General features: G+C 47.9%; 1 protein-coding gene across 1 annotated transcript in view; it reads right to left on the bottom strand.

Annotated features, from left to right (window-relative positions):
- Nucleotides 1-23,534, bottom strand: part of LOC135513350 (methionine synthase-like) — a 66,729-nt gene that overhangs the window by 20,432 nt on the left and 22,763 nt on the right. Inside the window, exons 6-14 of the mRNA XM_064936279.1 lie at nt 18,147-18,253; nt 17,900-17,959; nt 16,817-16,911; nt 9,500-9,600; nt 9,321-9,382; nt 7,391-7,458; nt 1,936-2,015; nt 1,537-1,649; nt 939-1,079 (exon numbers count right to left, since the gene is read on the bottom strand). Coding sequence (XP_064792351.1) covers nt 939-1,079; nt 1,537-1,649; nt 1,936-2,015; nt 7,391-7,458; nt 9,321-9,382; nt 9,500-9,600; nt 16,817-16,911; nt 17,900-17,959; nt 18,147-18,253 — 827 coding nt within the window. The remainder of the gene's footprint in view (nt 1-938; nt 1,080-1,536; nt 1,650-1,935; nt 2,016-7,390; nt 7,459-9,320; nt 9,383-9,499; nt 9,601-16,816; nt 16,912-17,899; nt 17,960-18,146; nt 18,254-23,534) is intronic.

Here is a 23,534-nt window from a genome sequence, read left to right as displayed (position 1 = left end):
CATAGGTACCTAGGAGAGAGAGAGGACACCTGGAAGTTAGATGAGTCTATACACAGAGGTACCTAGGAGAGGAGAGAGGGAGAGGACACCTGGAAGTTAGATGAGTCTATACACATAGGTACCTAGGAGAGAGAGAGGACACCTGGAAGTTAGATGAGTCTATACACAGAGATACCTAGGAGAGGAGAGAGAGAGAGAGAGGACACCTGGAAGTTAGATGAGTCTATACACAGAGGTACCTAGGAGAGAGAGAGGACACCTGGAAGTTAGACGAGTCTATACACAGAGGTACCTAGGAGAGGAGAGAGGGAGAGAGAGAGAGAGGACACCTGGAAGTTAGATGAGTCTATACACAGAGATACATAGGAGAGGACACCTGGAAGTTAGACGAGTCTATACACATAGGTACCTAGGAGAGGAGAGAGAGAGAGAGAGAGGACACCTGGAAGTTTGATGAGTCTATAGACAGAGGTACCTAGGAGAGGAGAGAGATGAGGATAAAGAGGACAACGAGGAGAGGAGAGAGATGAGGATAAAGAGGACAACGAGGAGGAGAGAGAGAGGAGGATTAAGAGGACAACGAGGAGAGGAGAGAGATGAGGATAAAGAGGACAACGAGGAGAGAGATGAGGATAAAGATGACAACGAGGAGAGGAGAGAGATGAGGATAAAGAGGACAACGAGGAGAGCTGGGTAAGTGAACTTCAGCTTTAGTTAGGGCTTAAAGGACTTATTCTATAGATGAACTCTGTTCTTACAGTGTTTTCCTGCATCTCCAGGCCCTTCAACGACGTGGTTCAGCTTCCTGTAGCTCAGTACATAGTAACATTACCTCTCTGATACAGTATCACAGGAAGTGGTTTAGAAAACACGATTAAACGTCGGGAAGCATTCAACAGTGCGCAGGTATCTTTTTGAAATGTCCAGTTGATTCCTACCCTGGCGATGTCAGGCTCGGAGGATATGAGACAGCAGAACCGGGCCATGGCGGCAGGACCCTCCAACATCCCCTCGTCCATGTTGATGTCCAACACCTGGGCTCCCATCTCCACCTGGGTCTTGGCTATGCTCAACGCCTCCTGGAGACAGACAGGGACCGGTTCACAGACAGGGACCGGTTCACAGACAGGGACCGGTTCACAGACAGGGACACAGACAGGGACACAGACAGGGACCGGTTCAGAGACAGGGACCGGTTCAGACAGGGACCGGTTCAGACAGGGACCGGTTCAGACAGGGACCGGTTCAGACAGGGACACAGACACAGACAGGGACACAGACAGGGACCGGGAGACAGACAGGGACACAGACAGTAGTTAGAGCGTTGGACTAGTAACCGGAAGGTTGCAAGTTCAAAACCCCGAGCTGACAAGGTACAAATCTGTCGTTCTGCCCCTGAACAGGCAGTTCACCCACTGTTCCCAGGCCGTCATTGAAAATAAGAATTTGCTCTTAACTAAATGAAAGGAAAAATAAAAAAAATCTGTTTTGGACTGAGTTTTAATTTCGGGTGGATAAAAAGGAGAGACGGTTCACCTCGTAGTTTCCCGACATGATCAGCTTGGCGAACTTCCTTGATCCAGCCACGTTGCAACGCTCGCCGATGTTGACGAAATTAGTGTACGGACCGATCCTGAATGGCTCCAGACCTGTGACACAACACATATATGCTCAAGCTGTGGGGCGAAAAGCTTGTCAGTGGTTTGCTGCTACTATTCATCAGTGCTACCGTGACTGAGAAGGTAAATCTCAGAGCAGATCTACTGTAGATTCAGGTCCTCCCGGTCTACGACATTATATTCATTATTATCTTAAAAAGAAAAGGCAGAACTGATCGTAGATCAGCACGTCTACTCTGCAGGGCTTTATATAAAATACCAGCCCTGGAACGGCCAGGAAGGAGCCAGAGCTCATCTAAACTCGTCGTTGTTCTACCTGCCAGGAGCATGTAGTCCTGAAAGACGTCAGTAGGGGGCACTCTGGGATGGCAGTGCTTCACTTTCTCAGCAATGGCCCTGAACACACAGAGAGATGTATATCAGTCCCATATCTATCAGTCCCATATCTACCAGTCCCATATCTACCAGTCCCATATCTATCAGTCCCATATCTATCAGTCCCATATCTACCAGTCCCATATCTACCAGTCCCATATCTATAAACAATATATCAGTCCCATATCTACCAGTCCCATATCTATCAGTCCCATATCTATCAGTCCCATATCTATCAGTCCCATATCTACCAGTCCCATATCTATAAACAATATATCAGTCCCATATCTATCAGTCCCATATCTATCAGTCCCATATCTATCAGTCCCATATCTATCAGTCCCATATCTACCAGTCCCATATCTATAAACAATATATCAGTCCCATATCTACCAGTCCCATATCTATCAGTCCCATATCTATCAGTCCCATATCTATCAGTCCCATATCTATCAGTCCCATATCTATAAACAATATATCAGTCCCATATCTATCAGTCCCATATCTATCAGTCCTATATCTATAGACAGTATATCAGTCCTATATCTATAGACAGTATATCAGTCCTATATCTATAGACAGTATATCAGTCCTATATCTATAGACAGTATATCAGTCCTATATCTATAGACAGTATATCCGTCCTATATCTATAGACAGTGGCTCGCGTCCTATATCGCTGGACAGTGGCTCGCGTCCTATATCGCTGGACAGTGGCTCGCGTCCTATATCGCTGGACAGTGGCTCGCGTCCTATATCGCTGGACAGTGGCTCGCGTCCTATATCGCTGGACAGTGGCTCGCGTCCTATATCGCTGGACAGTGGCTCGCGTCCTATATCGCTGGACAGTAGCTCGCGTCCTATATCGCTGGACAGTCGCTCGCGTCCTATATCGCTGGACAGTGGCTCGCGTCCTATATCGCTGGACAGTGGCTCGCGTCCTATATCGCTGGACAGTGGCTCGCGTCCTATATCGCTGGACAGTGGCTCGCGTCCTATATCGCTGGACAGTGGCTCGCGTCCTATATCGCTGGACAGTGGCTCGCGTCCTATATCGCTGGACAGTGGCTCGCGTCCTATATCGCTGGACAGTGGCTCGCGTCCTATATCGCTGGACAGTGGCTCGCGTCCTATATCGCTGGACAGTGGCTCGCGTCCTATATCGCTGGACAGTGGCTCGCGTCCTATATCGCTGGACAGTGGCTCGCGTCCTATATCGCTGGACAGTGGCTCGCGTCCTATATCGCTGGACAGTGGCTCGCGTCCTATATCGCTGGACAGTGGCTCGCGTCCTATATCGCTGGACAGTGGCTCGCGTCCTATATCGCTGGACAGTGGCTCGCGTCCTATATCGCTGGACAGTGGCTCGCGTCCTATATCGCTGGACAGTGGCTCGCGTCCTATATCGCTGGACAGTGGCTCGCGTCCTATATCGCTGGACAGTGGCTCGCGTCCTATATCGCTGGACAGTGGCTCGCGTCCCTATATCGCTGGACAGTGGCTCGCGTCCTATATCGCTGGACAGTGGCTCGCGTCCTATATCGCTGGACAGTGGCTCGCGTCCTATATCGCTGGACAGTGGCTCGCGTCCTATATCGCTGGACAGTGGCTCGCGTCCTATATCGCTGGACAGTGGCTCGCGTCCTATATCGCTGGACAGTGGCTCGCGTCCTATATCGCTGGACAGTGGCTCGCGTCCTATATCGCTGGACAGTGGCTCGCGTCCTATATCGCTGGACAGTGGCTCGCGTCCTATATCGCTGGACAGTGGCTAGCGTCCTATATCGCTGGACAGTGGCTAGCGTCCTATATCGCTGGACAGTGGCTAGCGTCCTATATCGCTGGACAGTGGCTAGCGTCCTATATCGCTGGACAGTGGCTCGCGTCCTATATCGCTGGACAGTGGCTCGCGTCCTATATCGCTGGACAGTAGCTCGCGTCCTATATCGCTGGACAGTAGCTCGCGTCCTATATCGCTGGACAGTAGCTCGCGTCCTATATCGCTGGACAGTAGCTCGCGTCCTATATCGCTGGACAGTAGCTCGCGTCCTATATCGCTGGACAGTAGCTCGCGTCCTATATCGCTGGACAGTAGCTCGCGTCCTATATCGCTGGACAGTAGCTCGCGTCCTATATCGCTGGACAGTCGCTCGCGTCCTATATCGCTGGACAGTCGCTAGCGTCCTATATCGCTGGACAGTGGCTAGCGTCCTATATCGCTGGACAGTGGCTCGCGTCCTATATCGCTGGACAGTGGCTCGCGTCCTATATCGCTGGACAGTAGCTCGCGTCCTATATCGCTGGACAGTAGCTAGCGTCCTATATCGCTGGACAGTGGCTAGCGTCCTATATCGCTGGACAGTAGCTAGCGTCCTATATCGCTGGACAGTAGCTAGCGTCCTATATCGCTGGACAGTAGCTAGCGTCCTATATCGCTGGACAGTGGCTAGCGTCCTATATCGCTGGACAGTGGCTAGCGTCCTATATCGCTGGACAGTGGCTAGCGTCCTATATCGCTGGACAGTGGCTAGCGTCCTATATCGCTGGACAGTGGCTAGCGTCCTATATCGCTGGACAGTAGCTCGCGTCCTATATCGCTGGACAGTAGCTAGCGTCCTATATCGCTGGACAGTAGCTCGCGTCCTATATCGCTGGACAGTAGCTCGCGTCCTATATCGCTGGACAGTAGCTAGCGTCCTATATCGCTGGACAGTAGCTAGCGTCCTATATCGCTGGACAGTAGCTCGCGTCCTATATCGCTGGACAGTAGCTCGCGTCCTATATCGCTGGACAGTCGCTAGCGTGCTATATCGCTGGACAGTCGCTAGCGTCCTATATCGCTGGACAGTAGCTAGCGTCCTATATCGCTGGACAGTAGCTAGCGTCCTATATCGCTGGACAGTAGCTAGCGTCCTATATCGCTGGACAGTAGCTAGCGTCCTATATCGCTGGACAGTAGCTAGCGTCCTATATCGCTGGACAGTAGCTCGCATCCTATATCGCTGGACAGTAGCTAGCGTCCTATATCGCTGGACAGTAGCTAGCGTCCTATATCGCTGGACAGTAGCTAGCGTCCTATATCGCTGGACAGTAGCTAGCGTCCTATATCGCTGGACAGTGGCTAGCGTCCTATATCGCTGGACAGTGGCTAGCGTCCTATATCGCTGGACAGTGGCTAGCGTCCTATATCGCTGGACAGTGGCTAGCGTCCTATATCGCTGGACAGTAGCTAGCGTCCTATATCGCTGGACAGTAGCTAGCGTCCTATATCGCTGGACAGTAGCTAGCGTCCTATATCGCTGGACAGTAGCTAGCGTCCTATATCGCTGGACAGTAGCTAGCGTCCTATATCGCTGGACAGTAGCTCGCGTCCTATATCGCTGGACAGTAGCTCGCGTCCTATATCGCTGGACAGTAGCTCGCGTCCTATATCGCTGGACAGTAGCTCGCGTCCTATATCGCTGGACAGTAGCTAGCGTCCTATATCGCTGGACAGTAGCTCGCGTCCTATATCGCTGGACAGTAGCTAGCGTCCTATATCGCTGGACAGTAGCTAGCGTCCTATATCGCTGGACAGTAGCTAGCGTCCTATATCGCTGGACAGTAGCTAGCGTCCTATATCGCTGGACAGTAGCTAGCGTCCTATATCGCTGGACAGTAGCTAGCGTCCTATATCGCTGGACAGTGGCTAGCGTCCTATATCGCTGGACAGTGGCTAGCGTCCTATATCGCTGGACAGTGGCTAGCGTCCTATATCGCTGGACAGTGGCTAGCGTCCTATATCGCTGGACAGTAGCTCGCGTCCTATATCGCTGGACAGTAGCTAGCGTCCTATATCGCTGGACAGTAGCTCGCGTCCTATATCGCTGGACAGTAGCTCGCGTCCTATATCGCTGGACAGTAGCTAGCGTCCTATATCGCTGGACAGTAGCTAGCGTCCTATATCGCTGGACAGTAGCTCGCGTCCTATATCGCTGGACAGTAGCTCGCGTCCTATATCGCTGGACAGTCGCTAGCGCGCTATATCGCTGGACAGTCGCTAGCGTCCTATATCGCTGGACAGTAGCTAGCGTCCTATATCGCTGGACAGTAGCTAGCGTCCTATATCGCTGGACAGTAGCTAGCGTCCTATATCGCTGGACAGTAGCTAGCGTCCTATATCGCTGGACAGTAGCTAGCGTCCTATATCGCTGGACAGTAGCTCGCATCCTATATCGCTGGACAGTAGCTAGCGTCCTATATCGCTGGACAGTAGCTAGCGTCCTATATCGCTGGACAGTAGCTAGCGTCCTATATCGCTGGACAGTAGCTAGCGTCCTATATCGCTGGACAGTGGCTAGCGTCCTATATCGCTGGACAGTGGCTAGCGTCCTATATCGCTGGACAGTGGCTAGCGTCCTATATCGCTGGACAGTGGCTAGCGTCCTATATCGCTGGACAGTAGCTAGCGTCCTATATCGCTGGACAGTAGCTAGCGTCCTATATCGCTGGACAGTAGCTAGCGTCCTATATCGCTGGACAGTAGCTAGCGTCCTATATCGCTGGACAGTAGCTAGCGTCCTATATCGCTGGACAGTAGCTAGCGTCCTATATCGCTGGACAGTAGCTCGCGTCCTATATCGCTGGACAGTAGCTCGCGTCCTATATCGCTGGACAGTAGCTCGCGTCCTATATCGCTGGACAGTAGCTCGCGTCCTATATCGCTGGACAGTAGCTAGCGTCCTATATCGCTGGACAGTAGCTCGCGTCCTATATCGCTGGACAGTAGCTAGCGTCCTATATCGCTGGACAGTGGCTAGCGTCCTATATCGCTGGACAGTAGCTCGCGTCCTATATCGCTGGACAGTAGCTCGCGTCCTATATCGCTGGACAGTGGCTAGCGTCCTATATCGCTGGACAGTAGCTCGCGTCCTATATCGCTGGACAGTAGCTCGCGTCCTATATCGCTGGACAGTAGCTCGCGTCCTATATCGCTGGACAGTAGCTCGCGTCCTATATCGCTGGACAGTGGCTAGCGTCCTATATCGCTGGACAGTGGCTAGCGTCCTATATCGCTGGACAGTAGCTAGCGTCCTATATCGCTGGACAGTGGCTAGCGTCCTATATCGCTGGACAGTAGCTCGCGTCCTATATCGCTGGACAGTAGCTCGCGTCCTATATCGCTGGACAGTGGCTAGCGTCCTATATCGCTGGACAGTGGCTAGCGTCCTATATCGCTGGACAGTAGCTCGCGTCCTATATCGCTGGACAGTAGCTCGCGTCCTATATCGCTGGACAGTAGCTCGCGTCCTATATCGCTGGACAGTGGCTAGCGTCCTATATCGCTGGACAGTGGCTAGCGTCCTATATCGCTGGACAGTAGCTAGCGTCAGAGGACAGAGCAGACGACAGGTCACCTGATGTGTGCAGGAGTCGTCCCACAGCATCCACCAACCAGATTCACCAGACCATCTGTGGCAAAGTCCTACACAAATAAGAGACAGTCAGTCAAGTGTGTATAGACACTGTCATGATACAATGACTATGAGGTCAAAGGTCAGACTGTCAGCTTTCATTTGAGGGTATTTTCATCCATATCGGGTGAACCGTTTAGAAATTAGAGCCCTTTTTGTACATAGTCCCCCCCCCCCCCATTTTAGGGGACCAAAAGTATCGGGACAAATCCACTGTGTATTAAAGTAGTCAAACCTTTAGTATTTTGACCCATATACCAGGCACACAATCATTACATCACACCTGTGACTCTATAAACGTGTTGGATGTATTGGCTGTTTGTTTTGGTTGCCCAATAGAAACAAAATGGTAAATCATGTATAGTGTCATTTTGGATTCACTTTTATTGTGAAAAGGAGAATAGAATGTGTTTCGTAACACTTCTACATTAATGTGGACGCTACCATGGTTACGGATAATCCTGAATGAATCCTGAATGATAATGCTTGAGAAAGTTACAGACACACATCATACCCCCTAAAACATGCTAACCTCTCACCATTACAATAACATGGGAGGTTAGCATTTTATATCAAAACATGCTAACCTTTCACCATTACAATAACAGGGGAGGTTAGCATTTTATATCATAATCCCTAAAACATGCTAACCTCTCACCATTACAATAACATGGGAGGTTAGCATTTTATATCAAAACATGCTAACCTTTCACCATTAAAATAACATGGGAGGTTAGCATTTTATATCATAGCCCTAAAACATGCTAACCTCTCACCATTAAAATAACATGGGAGGTTAGCATTTTATATCATAATCCCTAAAACATGCTAACCTCTCACCATTACAATAACATGGGAGGTTAGCATTTTATATCAAAACATGCTAACCTTTCACCATTACAATAACAGGGGAGGTTAGCATTTTATATCATAATCCCTAAAACATGCTAACCTCTCACCATTACAATAACATGGGAGGTTAGCATTTTATATCAAAACATGCTAACCTTTCACCATTAAAATAACATGGGAGGTTAGCATTTTATATCATAGCCCTAAAACATGCTAACCTCTCACCATTAAAATAACATGGGAGGTTAGCATTTTATATCATAATCCCTAAAACATGCTAACCTCTCACCATTACAATAACATGGGAGGTTAGCATTTTATATCAAAACATGCTAACCTTTCACCATTAAAATAACATGGGAGGTTAGCATTTTATATCATAATCCCTAAAACATGCTAACCTCTCACCATTACAATAACAGGGGAGGTTAGCATTTTATATCAAAACATGCTAACCTTTCACCATTACAATAACAGGGGAGGTTAGCATTTTATATCATAGCCCTAAAACATGCTAACCTCTCACCATTACAATAACAGGGGAGGTTAGCATTTTATATCATAATCCCTAAAACATGCTAACCTCTCACCATTACAGTAACAGGGGAGGTTAGCATTTTATATCATAACCCTAAAACATGCTAACCTCTCACCATTACAATAACAGGGGAGGTTAGCATTTTATATCACAGCCCTAAAACATGCTAACCTCTCACCATTACAATAACAGGGGAGGTTAGCATTTTATATCATAGCCCTAAAACATGCTAACCTCTCACCATTACAATAACAGGGGAGGTTAGCATTTTATATCATAGCCCTAAAACATGCTAACCTCTCACCCCTACAATAACAGGGGAGGTTAGCATTTTATATCATACCCCCTAAAACATGCTAACCTCTCACCATTACAATAACAGGGAAGGTTAGCATTTTGTAGTGGAATGATATTTATTCACTTGTCTGAATCAAATCGATAGATCATTCATTGGGTAGACCAGCTATAAATCAATAAGTTCACCTTTAAATGTGAGGCTGTCAACTCCGGGGTCTCATCGTATCCACCGAACGTATTGGGGAGACCTGAAACGAGCAGAGTGTGTGAAAACGGCAGATCATTGGTTGTGAGCACACAAAGAAAAGGTGAGCTTGCTAGATGCTAGGTTGCCGGGTGAGTGGGGGCGGATGGGTGCTGGTTACCTGCATTGGGGTAGCATAAGACGTGAGCCGTGGTGCATTTCCCAATAGCCTGAATAAAAGGCCTCATCTCAGTGGCTCCTAAGGCACAGTTAAGGCCAATACTGGAAGAGAGAAACACACTGTATATCAGCCTATTGAGGCCCAGTCTGATGAGGTCAGATATCAGCCTATTGAGGCCCAGTCTGATGAGGTCAGATATCAGCCTATTGAGGCCCAGTCTGATGAGGTCAGATATCAGTCTATTGAGGCCCAGTCTGATGAGGTCAGATATCAGTCTATTGAGGCCCAGTCTGATGAGGTCAGATATCAGCCTATTGAGGCCCAGTCTGATGAGGTCAGATATCAGTCTATTGAGGCCCAGTCTGATGAGGTCAGATATCAGCCTATTGAGGCCCAGTCTGATGAGGTCAGATATCAGCCTATTGAGGCCCAGTCTGATGAGGTCAGATATCAGCCTATTGAGGCCCAGTCTGATGAGGTCAGATATCAGCCTATTGAGGCCCAGTCTGATGAGGTCAGATATCAGCCTATTGAGGCCCAGTCTGATGAGGTCAGATATCAGCCTATTGAGGCCCAGTCTGATGAGGTCAGATATCAGCCTATTGAGGCCCAGTCTGATGAGGTCAGATATCAGTCTATTGAGGCCCAGTCTGATGAGGTCAGATATCAGTCTATTGAGGTCCAGTCTGATGAGGTCAGATATCAGTCTATTGAGGCCCAGTCTGATGAGGTCAGATATCAGTCTATTGAGGCCCAGTCTGATGAGGTCAGATATCAGCCTATTGAGGCCCAGTCTGATGAGGTCAGATATCAGCCTATTGAGGCCCAGTCTGATGAGGTCAGATATCAGCCTATTGAGGCCCAGTCTGATGAGGTCAGATATCAGTCTATTGAGGCCCAGTCTGATGAGGTCAGATATCAGTCTATTGAGGCCCAGTCTGATGAGGTCAGATATCAGCCTATTGAGGCCCAGTCTGATGAGGTCAGATATCAGCCTATTGAGGCCCAGTCTGATGAGGTCAGATATCAGCCTATTGAGGCCCAGTCTGATGAGGTCAGATATCAGTCTATTGAGGCCCTGTCTGATGAGGTCAGATATCAGCCTATTGAGGCCCAGTCTGATGAGGTCAGATATCAGCCTATTGAGGCCCAGTCTGATGAGGTCAGATATCAGTCTATTGAGGCCCAGTCTGATGAGGTCAGATATCAGCCTATTGAGGCCCAGTCTGATGAGGTCAGATATCAGTCTATTGAGGCCCAGTCTGATGAGGTCAGATATCAGTCTATTGAGGCCCAGTCTGATGAGGTCAGATATCAGCCTATTGAGGCCCAGTCTGATGAGGTCAGATATCAGCCTATTGAGGCCCAGTCTGATGAGGTCAGATATCAGCCTATTGAGGCCCAGTCTGATGAGGTCAGATATCAGTCTATTGAGGCCCAGTCTGATGAGGTCAGATATCAGCCTATTGAGGCCCAGTCTGATGAGGTCAGATATCAGCCTATTGAGGCCCAGTCTGATGAGGTCAGATATCAGTCTATTGAGGCCCAGTCTGATGAGGTCAGATATCAGCCTATTGAGGCCCAGTCTGATGAGGTCAGATATCAGTCTATTGAGGCCCAGTCTGATGAGGTCAGATATCAGCCTATTGAGGCCCAGTCTGATGAGGTCAGATATCAGCCTATTGAGGCCCAGTCTGATGAGGTGAGATATCAGTCTATTGAGGCCCAGTCTGATGAGGTCAGATATCAGTCTATTGAGGCCCAGTCTGATGAGGTCAGATATCAGCCTATTGAGGCCCAGTCTGATGAGGTCAGATATCAGCCTATTGAGGCCCAGTCTGATGAGGTCAGATATCAGCCTATTGAGGCCCAGTCTGATGAGGTCAGATATCAGTCTATTGAGGCCCAGTCTGATGAGGTCAGATATCAGTCTATTGAGGCCCAGTCTGATGAGGTCAGATATCAGCCTATTGAGGCCCAGTCTGATGAGGTCAGATATCAGCCTATTGAGGCCCAGTCTGATGAGGTCAGATATCAGTCTATTGAGGCCCAGTCTGATGAGGTCAGATATCAGCCTATTGAGGCCCAGTCTGATGAGGTCAGATATCAGCCTATTGAGGCCCAGTCTGATGAGGTCAGATATCAGTCTATTGAGGCCCAGTCTGATGAGGTCAGATATCAGTCTATTGAGGTCCAGTCTGATGAGGTCAGATATCAGTCTATTGAGGCCCAGTCTGATGAGGTCAGATATCAGTCTATTGAGGCCCAGTCTGATGAGGTCAGATATCAGCCTATTGAGGCCCAGTCTGATGAGGTCAGATATCAGCCTATTGAGGCCCAGTCTGATGAGGTCAGATATCAGCCTATTGAGGCCCAGTCTGATGAGGTCAGATATCAGTCTATTGAGGCCCAGTCTGATGAGGTCAGATATCAGTCTATTGAGGCCCAGTCTGATGAGGTCAGATATCAGCCTATTGAGGCCCAGTCTGATGAGGTCAGATATCAGCCTATTGAGGCCCAGTCTGATGAGGTCAGATATCAGCCTATTGAGGCCCAGTCTGATGAGGTCAGATATCAGTCTATTGAGGCCCTGTCTGATGAGGTCAGATATCAGCCTATTGAGGCCCAGTCTGATGAGGTCAGATATCAGCCTATTGAGGCCCAGTCTGATGAGGTCAGATATCAGTCTATTGAGGCCCAGTCTGATGAGGTCAGATATCAGCCTATTGAGGCCCAGTCTGATGAGGTCAGATATCAGTCTATTGAGGCCCAGTCTGATGAGGTCAGATATCAGTCTATTGAGGCCCAGTCTGATGAGGTCAGATATCAGCCTATTGAGGCCCAGTCTGATGAGGTCAGATATCAGCCTATTGAGGCCCAGTCTGATGAGGTCAGATATCAGCCTATTGAGGCCCAGTCTGATGAGGTCAGATATCAGTCTATTGAGGCCCAGTCTGATGAGGTCAGATATCAGCCTATTGAGGCCCAGTCTGATGAGGTCAGATATCAGTCTATTGAGGCCCAGTCTGATGAGGTCAGATATCAGTCTATTGAGGCCCAGTCTGATGAGGTCAGATATCAGCCTATTGAGGCCCAGTCTGATGAGGTCAGATATCAGCCTATTGAGGCCCAGTCTGATGAGGTCAGATATCAGCCTATTGAGGCCCAGTCTGATGAGGTCAGATATCAGTCTATTGAGGCCCAGTCTGATGAGGTCAGATATCAGCCTATTGAGGCCCAGTCTGATGAGGTCAGATATCAGCCTATTGAGGCCCAGTCTGATGAGGTCAGATATCAGCCTATTGAGGCCCAGTCTGATGAGGTCAGATATCAGTCTATTGAGGCCCAGTCTGATGAGGTCAGATATCAGTCTATTGAGGCCCAGTCTGATGAGGTCAGATATCAGTCTATTGAGGCCCAGTCTGATGAGGTCAGATATCAGCCTATTGAGGCCCAGTCTGATGAGGTCAGATATCAGCCTATTGAGGCCCAGTCTGATGAGGTCAGATATCAGCCTATTGAGGGCCAGTCTGATGAGGTCAGATATCAGTCTATTGAGGCCCAGTCTGATGAGGTCAGATATCAGTCTATTGAGGCCCAGTCTGATGAGGTCAGATATCAGCCTATTGAGGCCCAGTCTGATGAGGTCAGATATCAGCCTATTGAGGCCCAGTCTGATGAGGTCAGAGGTCAGTATCAGTCTATTGAGGCCCAGTCTGATGAGGTCAGATATCAGCCTATTGAGGCCCAGTCTGATGAGGTCAGATATCAGCCTATTGAGGCCCAGTCTGATGAGGTCAGATATCAGCCTATTGAGGCCCAGTCTGATGAGGTCAGATATCAGTCTATTGAGGCCCAGTCTGATGAGGTCAGATATCAGTCTATTGAGGCCCAGTCTGATGAGGTCAGATATCAGTCTATTGAGGCCCAGTCTGATGAGGTCAGATATCAGTCTATTGAGGCCCAGTCTGATGAGGTCAGATATCAGCCTATTGAGGCCCAGTCTGATGAGGTCAGATATCAGCCTATTGAGGCCCAGTCTGATGAGGTCAGATATCAGCCTATTGAGGCCCAGTCTGATGAGGTCAGATATCAGTCTATTGAGGCCCAGTCTGATGAGGTCAGATATCAGTCTATTGAGGCCCAGTCTGATGAGGTCAGATATCAGTCTATTGAGGCCCAGTCTGATGAGGTCAGATATCAGCCTATTGAGGCCCAGTCTGATGAGGTCAGATATCAGTCTATTGAGGCCCAGTCTGATGAGGTCAGATATCAGTCTATTGAGGCCCAGTCTGATGAGGTCAGATATCAGTCTATTGAGGCCCAGTCTGATGAGGTCAGATATCAGTCTATTGAGGCCCAGTCTGATGAGGTCAGATATCAGCCTATTGAGGCCCAGTCTGATGAGGTCAGATATCAGCCTATTGAGGCCCAGTCTGATGAGGTCAGATATCAGTCTATTGAGGCCCAGTCTGATGAGGTCAGATATCAGCCTATTGAGGCCCAGTCTGATGAGGTCAGATATCAGCCTATTGAGGCCCAGTCTGATGAGGTCAGATATCAGTCTATTGAGGCCCAGTCTGATGAGGTCAGATATCAGCCTATTGAGGCCCAGTCTGATGAGGTCAGATATCAGCCTATTGAGGCCCAGTCTGATGAGGTCAGATATCAGTCTATTGAGGCCCAGTCTGATGAGGTCAGATATCAGTCTATTGAGGCCCAGTCTGATGAGGTCAGATATCAGCCTATTGAGGCCCAGTCTGATGAGGTCAGATATCAGCCTATTGAGGCCCAGCCTGATGAGGTCAGATATCAGCCTATTGAGGCCCAGTCTGATGAGGTCAGATATCAGCCTATTGAGGCCCAGTCTGATGAGGTCAGATATCAGCCTATTGAGGCCCAGTCTGATGAGGTCAGATATCAGCCTATTGAGGCCCAGTCTGATGAGGTCAGATATCAGCCTATTGAGGCCCAGTCTGATGAGGTCAGATATCAGCCTATTGAGGCCCAGTCTGATGAGGTCAGATATCAGCCTATTGAGGCCCAGTCTGATGAGGTCAGATATCAGCCTATTGAGGCCCAGTCTGATGAGGTCAGATATCAGCCTATTGAGGCCCAGTCTGATGAGGTCAGATATCAGTCTATTGAGGCCCAGTCTGATGAGGTCAGATATCAGTCTATTGAGGCCCAGTCTGATGAGGTCAGATATCAGTCTATTGAGGCCCAGTCTGATGAGGTCAGATATCAGTCTATTGAGGCCCAGTCTGATGAGGTCAGATATCAGTCTATTGAGGCCCAGTCTGATGAGGTCAGATATCAGCCTATTGAGGCCCAGTCTGATGAGGTCAGATATCAGCCTATTGAGGCCCAGTCTGATGAGGTCAGATATCAGCCTATTGAGGCCCAGTCTGATGAGGTCAGATATCAGCCTATTGAGGCCCAGTCTGATGAGGTCAGATATCAGTCTATTGAGGCCCAGTCTGATGAGGTCAGATATCAGTCTATTGAGGCCCAGTCTGATGAGGTCAGATATCAGCCTATTGAGGCCCAGTCTGATGAGGTCAGATATCAGCCTATTGAGGCCCAGTCTGATGAGGTCAGATATCAGTCTATTGAGGCCCAGTCTGATGAGGTCAGATATCAGTCTATTGAGGCCCAGTCTGATGAGGTCAGATATCAGTCTATTGAGGCCCAGTCTGATGAGGTCAGATATCAGCCTATTGAGGCCCAGTCTGATGAGGTCAGATATCAGCCTATTGAGGCCCAGTCTGATGAGGTCAGATATCAGTCTATTGAGGCCCAGTCTGATGAGGTCAGATATCAGCCTATTGAGGCCCAGTCTGATGAGGTCAGATATCAGCCTATTGAGGCCCAGTCTGATGAGGTCAGATATCAGTCTATTGAGGCCCAGTCTGATGAGGTCAGATATCAGCCTATTGAGGCCCAGTCTGATGAGGTCAGATATCAGCCTATTGAGGCCCAGTCTGATGAGGTCAGATATCAGTCTATTGAGGCCCAGTCTGATGAGGTCAGATATCAGTCTATTGAGGCCCAGTCTGATGAGGTCAGATATCAGCCTATTGAGGCCCAGTCTGATGAGGTCAGATATCAGCCTATTGAGGCCCAGCCTGATGAGGTCAGATATCAGCCTATTGAGGCCCAGTCTGATGAGGTCAGATATCAGCCTATTGAGGCCCAGTCTGATGAGGTCAGATATCAGCCTATTGAGGCCCAGTCTGATGAGGTCCAGTCTAATGAGGTCAGATATCAGCCTATTGAGGCCCAGTCTGATGAGGTCAGATATCAGCCTATTGAGGCCCAGTCTGATGAGGTCAGATATCAGCCTATTGAGGCCCAGTCTGATGAGGTCAGATATCAGCCTATTGAGGCCCAGTCTGATGAGGTCAGATATCAGCCTATTGAGGCCCAGTCTGATGAGGTCAGATATCAGCCTATTGAGGCCCAGTCTGATGAGGTCAGATATCAGCCTATTGAGGCCCAGTCTGATGAGGTCAGATATCAGTCTATTGAGGCCCAGTCTGATGAGGTCAGATATCAGTCTATTGAGGCCCAGTCTGATGAGGTCAGATATCAGTCTATTGAGGCCCAGTCTGATGAGGTCAGATATCAGCCTATTGAGGCCCAGTCTGATGAGGTCAGATATCAGCCTATTGAGGCCCAGTCTGATGAGGTCAGATATCAGCCTATTGAGGCCCAGTCTGATGAGGTCAGATATCAGCCTATTGAGGCCCAGTCTGATGAGGTCAGATATCAGCCTATTGAGGCCCAGTCTGATGAGGTCAGATATCAGCCTATTGAGGCCCAGTCTGATGAGGTCAGATGTCAGCCTATTGAGGCCCAGTCTGATGAGGTCAGATATCAGCCTATTGAGGCCCAGTCTGATGAGGTCAGATATCAGTCTATTGAGGCCCAGTCTGATGAGGTCAGATATCAGCCTATTGAGGCCCAGTCTGATGAGGTCAGATATCAGCCTATTGAGGCCCAGTCTGATGAGGTCAGATATCAGTCTATTGAGGCCCAGTCTGATGAGGTCAGATATCAGCCTATTGAGGCCCAGTCTGATGAGGTCAGATATCAGCCTATTGAGGCCCAGTCTGATGAGGTCAGATATCAGCCTATTGAGGCCCAGTCTGATGAGGTCAGATGTTGTAGATTCCATTAATCTCTCCAGCAGATCTGAAGTTTGAAGTTTATTTGAATATAAAACAGCAAGAAACTTGAGGACAAACCTGTGGAAGTCAACGACAACAACAACAAGGTAGTATTGAAGTCCTGAAGCAGAATGTAATGACTCACCAGAGGGGTTTGGCATGGGACACACTGATGACGAAGGCCTCTCCCGTCTGTCCTGAGAGGGTTCGACCACTCCTGTCCACGATGGTGCCTGATATCTAGAAACACAATCAATCTGTCCTGAGAGAGTACAACCACTCCTGTCCACGATGGTGCCTGATATCTAGAAACACAATCAATCTGTCCTGAGAGAGCAGAGACCACTCCTGTCCACGATGGTGCCTGATATCTAGAAACACAATCAATCTGTCCTGAGAGTGTAGAGACCACTCCTGTCCACGATGGTGCCTGATATCTAGAAACACAATCAATCTGTCCTGAGAGAGTTCAGTCCAGTTCAGGCTCTGATCCTGACTCTTCCCGCGGAGACAGAAAGACAATTGGATTGCGTCTCCGCTTGTGTGGTCAAGCAAGTTAGGGAGACATCTAAATCAATGGAAGAAGGAATGGAAATTACCGAATTAAAAGTGAATTGAGAGCGAGAAAAGGCTACAACGACCAAAGCCAACATGTAGGCTGCTGTTTAGGATATAATCTGAATGGAGTTTTGTGTAGCTAACTGTAGCACGGTGAGAAGCACAGTAACGTTATGGCTAGCAGCCTCAATTAGCCTCGTTAGCTAACTGTAGGACGGTGAGAAGCACAGTAACGTTATGGCTAGCAGCCTCAATTAGCCTCGTTAGCTAACTGTAGGACGGTGAGAAGCACAGTAACGTTATGGCTAGCCTCAATTAGCTTCGTTAGCTAACTGTAGGACGGTGAGAAGCATAGTAACGTTATGGCTAGCAGCCTCAATTTGCCTCGTTAGCTAACTGTAGGACGGTGAGAAGCACAGTAACGTTATGGCTAGCCTCAATTAGCTTCGTTAGCTAACTGTAGGACGGTGAGAAGCACAGTAACGTTATGGCTAGCAGCCTCAATTAGCCTCTTTAGCTAACTGTAGGACGGTGAGAAGCACAGTACCGTTATGGCTAGCAGCCTCAATTAGCTTCGTCTAGCGCGAGATCACAGTGGTTGTTAACAGTGGTCATTTAACTCAGAAATATACTGGCAAGACACTGACAAAAAGACAGAATTCATACTTACAAATATAGGTCTTGGTTCGTAGCTCTCTTCAAACAGTTTGTCGATAGCAAACAGTGCTGCCTTTATGACAAGATAAAAAAAAAAAAAAATGAATCGATACATTGATTATGATCAATTGTATGGAAACGTATGGAAAACTAGAATCACATTGATAGAAACTAGATGACAGTCAGTGATGAAGACAGCGAGTGAAGAAGAGAAACTAGATGACAGTCAGTGATGAAGACAGCGAGTAAAGAAGGTGTACCTTGGCGTTGGCCGTGTCAAAGATGGTCTCCACCATGATAATATCCGCTCCTCCATCCAACAGACCCCGGACCTGCTCGGCGTAGGCCTCAGCCAGCTCATCAAAGGCTGAGGGGGAAGACACAGGACCACTCAGCACGGTAGCACCATCAGAGAGAGGACTGTCAACTCTGGATGTTAACAATGGTTCATCAAGAGTCCCCTGAGAGGCTTTATAGACCCGATAGGGTAACAGATACATAGTGTAGGTCTGAGGGGGTAACAGATACATAGTGTAGGTCCGAGGGGGTAACAGATACATAGTGTAGGTCTGAGGGGGTAACAGATACATAGTGTAGGTCCGAGGGGGTAACAGATACATAGTGTAGGTCTGAGAGGGTAACAGATACATAGTGTAGGTCTGAGAGGGTAACAGATACATAGTGTAGATCTGAGAGGGTAACAGATACATAGTGTAGGTCTGAGAGGGTAACAGATACATAGTGTAGGTCTGAGAGGCCTTATAGACCCTGAGAGGGTAACAGATACATAGTGTAGGTCTGAGGGGGTAACAGATACATAGTGTAGGTCTGAGAGGGTAACAGATACATAGTGTAGGTCTGAGGGTAACAGATACATAGTGTAGGTCTGAGGGGGTAACAGATACATAGTGTAGGTCTGAGAGGGTAACAGATACATAGTGTAGGTCTGAGAGGGTAACAGATACATAGTGTAGGTCTGAGAGGGTAACAGATACATAGTGTAGGTCTAAGAGGGTAACAGATACATAGTGTAGGTCTGAGAGGGTAACAGACACATAGTGTAGGTCTGAGAGGGTAACAGATACATAGTGTAGGTCTGAGAGGGTAACAGATACATAGTGTAGGTCTGAGAGGGTAACAGATACATAGTGTAGGTCTGAGAGGGTAACAGATACATAGTGTAGGTCTGAGAGGGTAACAGATACATAGTGTAGATCTGAGAGGGTAACAGATACATAGTGTAGGTCCGAGAGGCTTTATAGACCCTGAGAGGGTAACAGATACATAGTGTAGGTCTGAGAGGGTAACAGATACATAGTGTAGGTCTGAGGGGGTAACAGATACATAGTGTAGGTCTGAGGGGGTAACAGATACATAGTGTAGGTCTGAGGGGGTAACAGATACATAGTGTAGGTCTGAGAGGGTAACAGATACATAGTGTAGGTCTGAGAGGGTAACAGATACATAGTGTAGGTCCGAGAGGCTTTATAGACCCTGAGAGGGTAACAGATACATAGTGTAGGTCTGAGAGGGTAACAGATACATAGTGTAGGTCTGAGAGGGTAACAGATACATAGTGTAGGTCTGAGGGGGTAACAGATACATAGTGTAGGTCTGAGGGTAACAGATACATAGTGTAGGTCCGAGAGGCCTTATAGACCCTGAGAGGGTAACAGATACATAGTGTAGGTCTGAGAGGGTAACAGATACATAGTGTAGGTCCGAGGGTAACAGATACATAGTGTAGGTCTGAGGGGGTAACAGATACATCGTGTAGGTCCGAGAGGGTAACAGATACATAGTGTAGGTCCGAGAGGGTAACAGATACATAGTGTAGGTCCGAGAGGGTAACAGATACATAGTGTAGGTCCGAGAGGGTAACAGATACATAGTGTAGGTCCGAGAGGGTAACAGATACATAGTGTAGGTCCGAGAGGGTAACAGATACATAGTGTAGGTCCGAGAGGGTAACAGATACATAGTGTAGGTCTGAGAGGGTAACAGATACATAGTGTAGGTCTAAGAGGGTAACAGATACATAGTGTAGGTCTGAGAGGGTAACAGATACATAGTGTAGGTCTGAGGGGGTAACAGATACATAGTGTAGGTCTGAGAGGGTAACAGATACATAGTGTAGGTCCGAGGGTAACAGATACATAGTGTAGGTCTGAGGGGGTAACAGATACATAGTGTAGGTCTGAGAGGGTAACAGATACATCGTGTAGGTCTGAGAGGGTAACAGATACATAGTGTAGGTCCGAGAGGGTAACAGATACATAGTGTAGGTCTGAGAGGGTAACAGATACATCGTGTAGGTCTGAGAGGGTAACAGATACATAGTGTAGGTCCGAGAGGGTAACAGATACATCGTGTAGGTCTGAGAGGGTAACAGATACATCGTGTAGGTCTGAGAGGGTAACAGATACATAGTGTAGGTCTGAGAGGGTAACAGATACATAGTGTAGGTCCGAGAGGGTAACAGATACATAGTGTAGGTCCGAGAGGGTAACAGATACATAGTGTAGGTCTGAGAGGGTAACAGATACATAGTGTAGGTCTAAGAGGGTAACAGATACATAGTGTAGGTCCGAGAGGCCTTATAGACCCTGAGAGGGTAACAGATACATAGTGTAGGTCCGAGAGGGTAACAGATACATAGTGTAGGTCTGAGAGGGTAACAGATACATAGTGTAGGTCTGTGAGGGTAACAGATACATAGTGTAGGTCTGAGAGGGTAACAGACACATAGTGTAGGTCTGAGAGGGTAACAGATACATAGTGTAGGTCTGAGAGGGTAACAGATACACCGTGTAGGTCTGAGAGGGTAACAGATACATAGTGTAGGTCTGAGAGGGTAACAGATACATAGTGTAGGTCTGAGAGGGTAACAGATACATAGTGTAGGTCTGAGAGGGTAACAGATACATAGTGTAGGTCTGAGAGGGTAACAGATACATCGTGTAGGTCTGAGAGGGTAACAGATACATAGTGTAGGTCTGAGAGGGTAACAGATACATAGTGTAGGTCCGAGAGGGTAACAGATACATAGTGTAGGTCTGAGGGGGTAACAGATACATAGTGTAGGTCTAAGAGGGTAACAGATACATAGTGTAGGTCCGAGAGGCCTTATAGACCCTGAGAGGGTAACAGATACATAGTGTAGGTCCGAGAGGGTAACAGATACATAGTGTAGGTCTGAGAGGGTAACAGATACATAGTGTAGGTCTGTGAGGGTAACAGATACATAGTGTAGGTCTGAGAGGGTAACAGATACATAGTGTAGGTCTGAGAGGGTAACAGATACACCGTGTAGGTCTGAGAGGGTAACAGATACATAGTGTAGGTCTGAGAGGGTAACAGATACATAGTGTAGGTCTGAGAGGGTAACAGATACATAGTGTAGGTCTGAGGGGGTAACAGATACATAGTGTAGGTCTGAGAGGGTAACAGATACATCGTGTAGGTCTGAGAGGGTAACAGATACATAGTGTAGGTCTGAGAGGGTAACAGATACATAGTGTAGGTCCGAGAGGGTAACAGATACATAGTGTAGGTCTGAGGGGGTAACAGATACATAGTGTAGGTCTGAGAGGGTAACAGATACATAGTGTAGGTCCGAGAGGGTAACAGATACATAGTGTAGGTCCGAGAGGGTAACAGATACATAGTGTAGGTCTGAGAGGGTAACAGATACATAGTGTAGGTCTGAGGGGGTAACAGATACATAGTGTAGGTCTGAGAGGGTAACAGATACATCGTGTAGGTCTGAGAGGGTAACAGATACATAGTGTAGGTCTGAGAGGGTAACAGATACATAGTGTAGGTCTGAGGGGGTAACAGATACATAGTGTAGGTCTAAGAGGGTAACAGATACATAGTGTAGGTCTAAGAGGGTAACAGATACATAGTGTAGGTCTAAGAGGGTAACAGATACATAGTGTAGGTCCGAGAGGCCTTATAGACCCTGAGAGGGTAACAGATACATAGTGTAGGTCCGAGAGGGTAACAGATACATAGTGTAGGTCCGAGAGGGTAACAGATACATAGTGTAGGTCCGAGAGGGTAACAGATACATAGTGTAGGTCTGAGAGGGTAACAGATACATAGTGTAGGTCCGAGAGGCCTTATAGACCCTGAGAGGGTAACAGATACATAGTGTAGGTCCGAGAGGGTAACAGATACATAGTGTAGGTCTGAGAGGGTAACAGATACATAGTGTAGGTCTGAGAGGGTAACAGATACATAGTGTAGGTCCGAGAGGGTAACAGATACATAGTGTAGGTCTGAGGGGGTAACAGATACATAGTGTAGGTCTGAGGGGGTAACAGATACATAGTGTAGGTCTGAGAGGGTAACAGATACATAGTGTAGGTCTGAGAGGCCTTATAGACCCTGAGAGGGTAACAGATACATAGTGTAGGTCTAAGAGGGTAACAGATACATAGTGTAGGTCTGAGAGGGTAACAGATACATAGTGTAGGTCTGAGAGGGTAACAGATACATAGTGTAGGTCTGAGAGGGTAACAGATACATAGTGTAGGTCTGAGAGGCCTTATAGACCCTGAGAGGGTAACAGATACATAGTGTAGGTCTGAGAGGGTAACAGATACATCGTGTAGGTCCGAGAGGGTAACAGATACATAGTGTAGGTCTAAGAGGGTAACAGATACATAGTGTAGGTCTGAGGGGGTAACAGATACATAGTGTAGGTCTGAGAGGGTAACAGATACATCGTGTAGGTCTGAGAGGCCTTATAGACCCTGAGAGGGTAACAGATACATAGTGTAGATCTGAGAGGGTAACAGATACATAGTGTAGGTCTGAGGGGGTAACAGATACATAGTGTAGGTCTGAGAGGCCTTATAGACCCTGAGAGGGTAACAGATACATAGTGTAGGTCTGAGAGGGTAACAGATACATAGTGTAGGTCTGAGGGGGTAACAGATACATAGTGTAGGTCTGAGAGGGTAACAGATACATAGTGTAGGTCTGAGAGGGTAACAGATACATAGTGTAGGTCTGAGAGGGTAACAGATACATAGTGTAGGTCTGAGGGGGTAACAGATACATAGTGTAGGTCTGAGAGGGTAACAGATACATAGTGTAGGTCTGAGAGGGTAACAGATACATAGTGTAGGTCTGAGAGGGTAACAGATACATAGTGTAGGTCTAAGAGGGTAACAGATACATAGTGTAGGTCTGAGGGGGTAACAGATACATAGTGTAGGTCTGAGAGGGTAACAGATACATAGTGTAGGTCTGAGAGGGTAACAGATACATAGTGTAGGTCTGAGAGGGTAACAGATACATAGTGTAGGTCTGAGAGGGTAACAGATACATAGTGTAGGTCTGAGAGGGTAACAGATACATAGTGTAGGTCCGAGGGTAACAGATACATAGTGTAGGTCTGAGGGTAACAGATACATAGTGTAGGTCTGAGAGGGTAACAGATACATCGTGTAGGTCTGAGAGGGTAACAGATACATCGTGTAGGTCTGAGAGGGTAACAGATACATAGTGTAGGTCTGAGAGGGTAACAGATACATAGTGTAGGTCTGAGAGGGTAACAGATACATCGTGTAGGTCTGAGAGGGTAACAGATACATAGTGTAGGTCTGAGGGGGTAACAGATACATAGTGTAGGTCTA

This window comes from Oncorhynchus masou, chromosome 24 (assembly GCF_036934945.1).
Source record: "Oncorhynchus masou masou isolate Uvic2021 chromosome 24, UVic_Omas_1.1, whole genome shotgun sequence".
Taxonomy (NCBI): Eukaryota; Metazoa; Chordata; class Actinopteri; order Salmoniformes; family Salmonidae; genus Oncorhynchus; species Oncorhynchus masou.
This window is presented reverse-complemented; position numbering and strand designations above follow the sequence as displayed.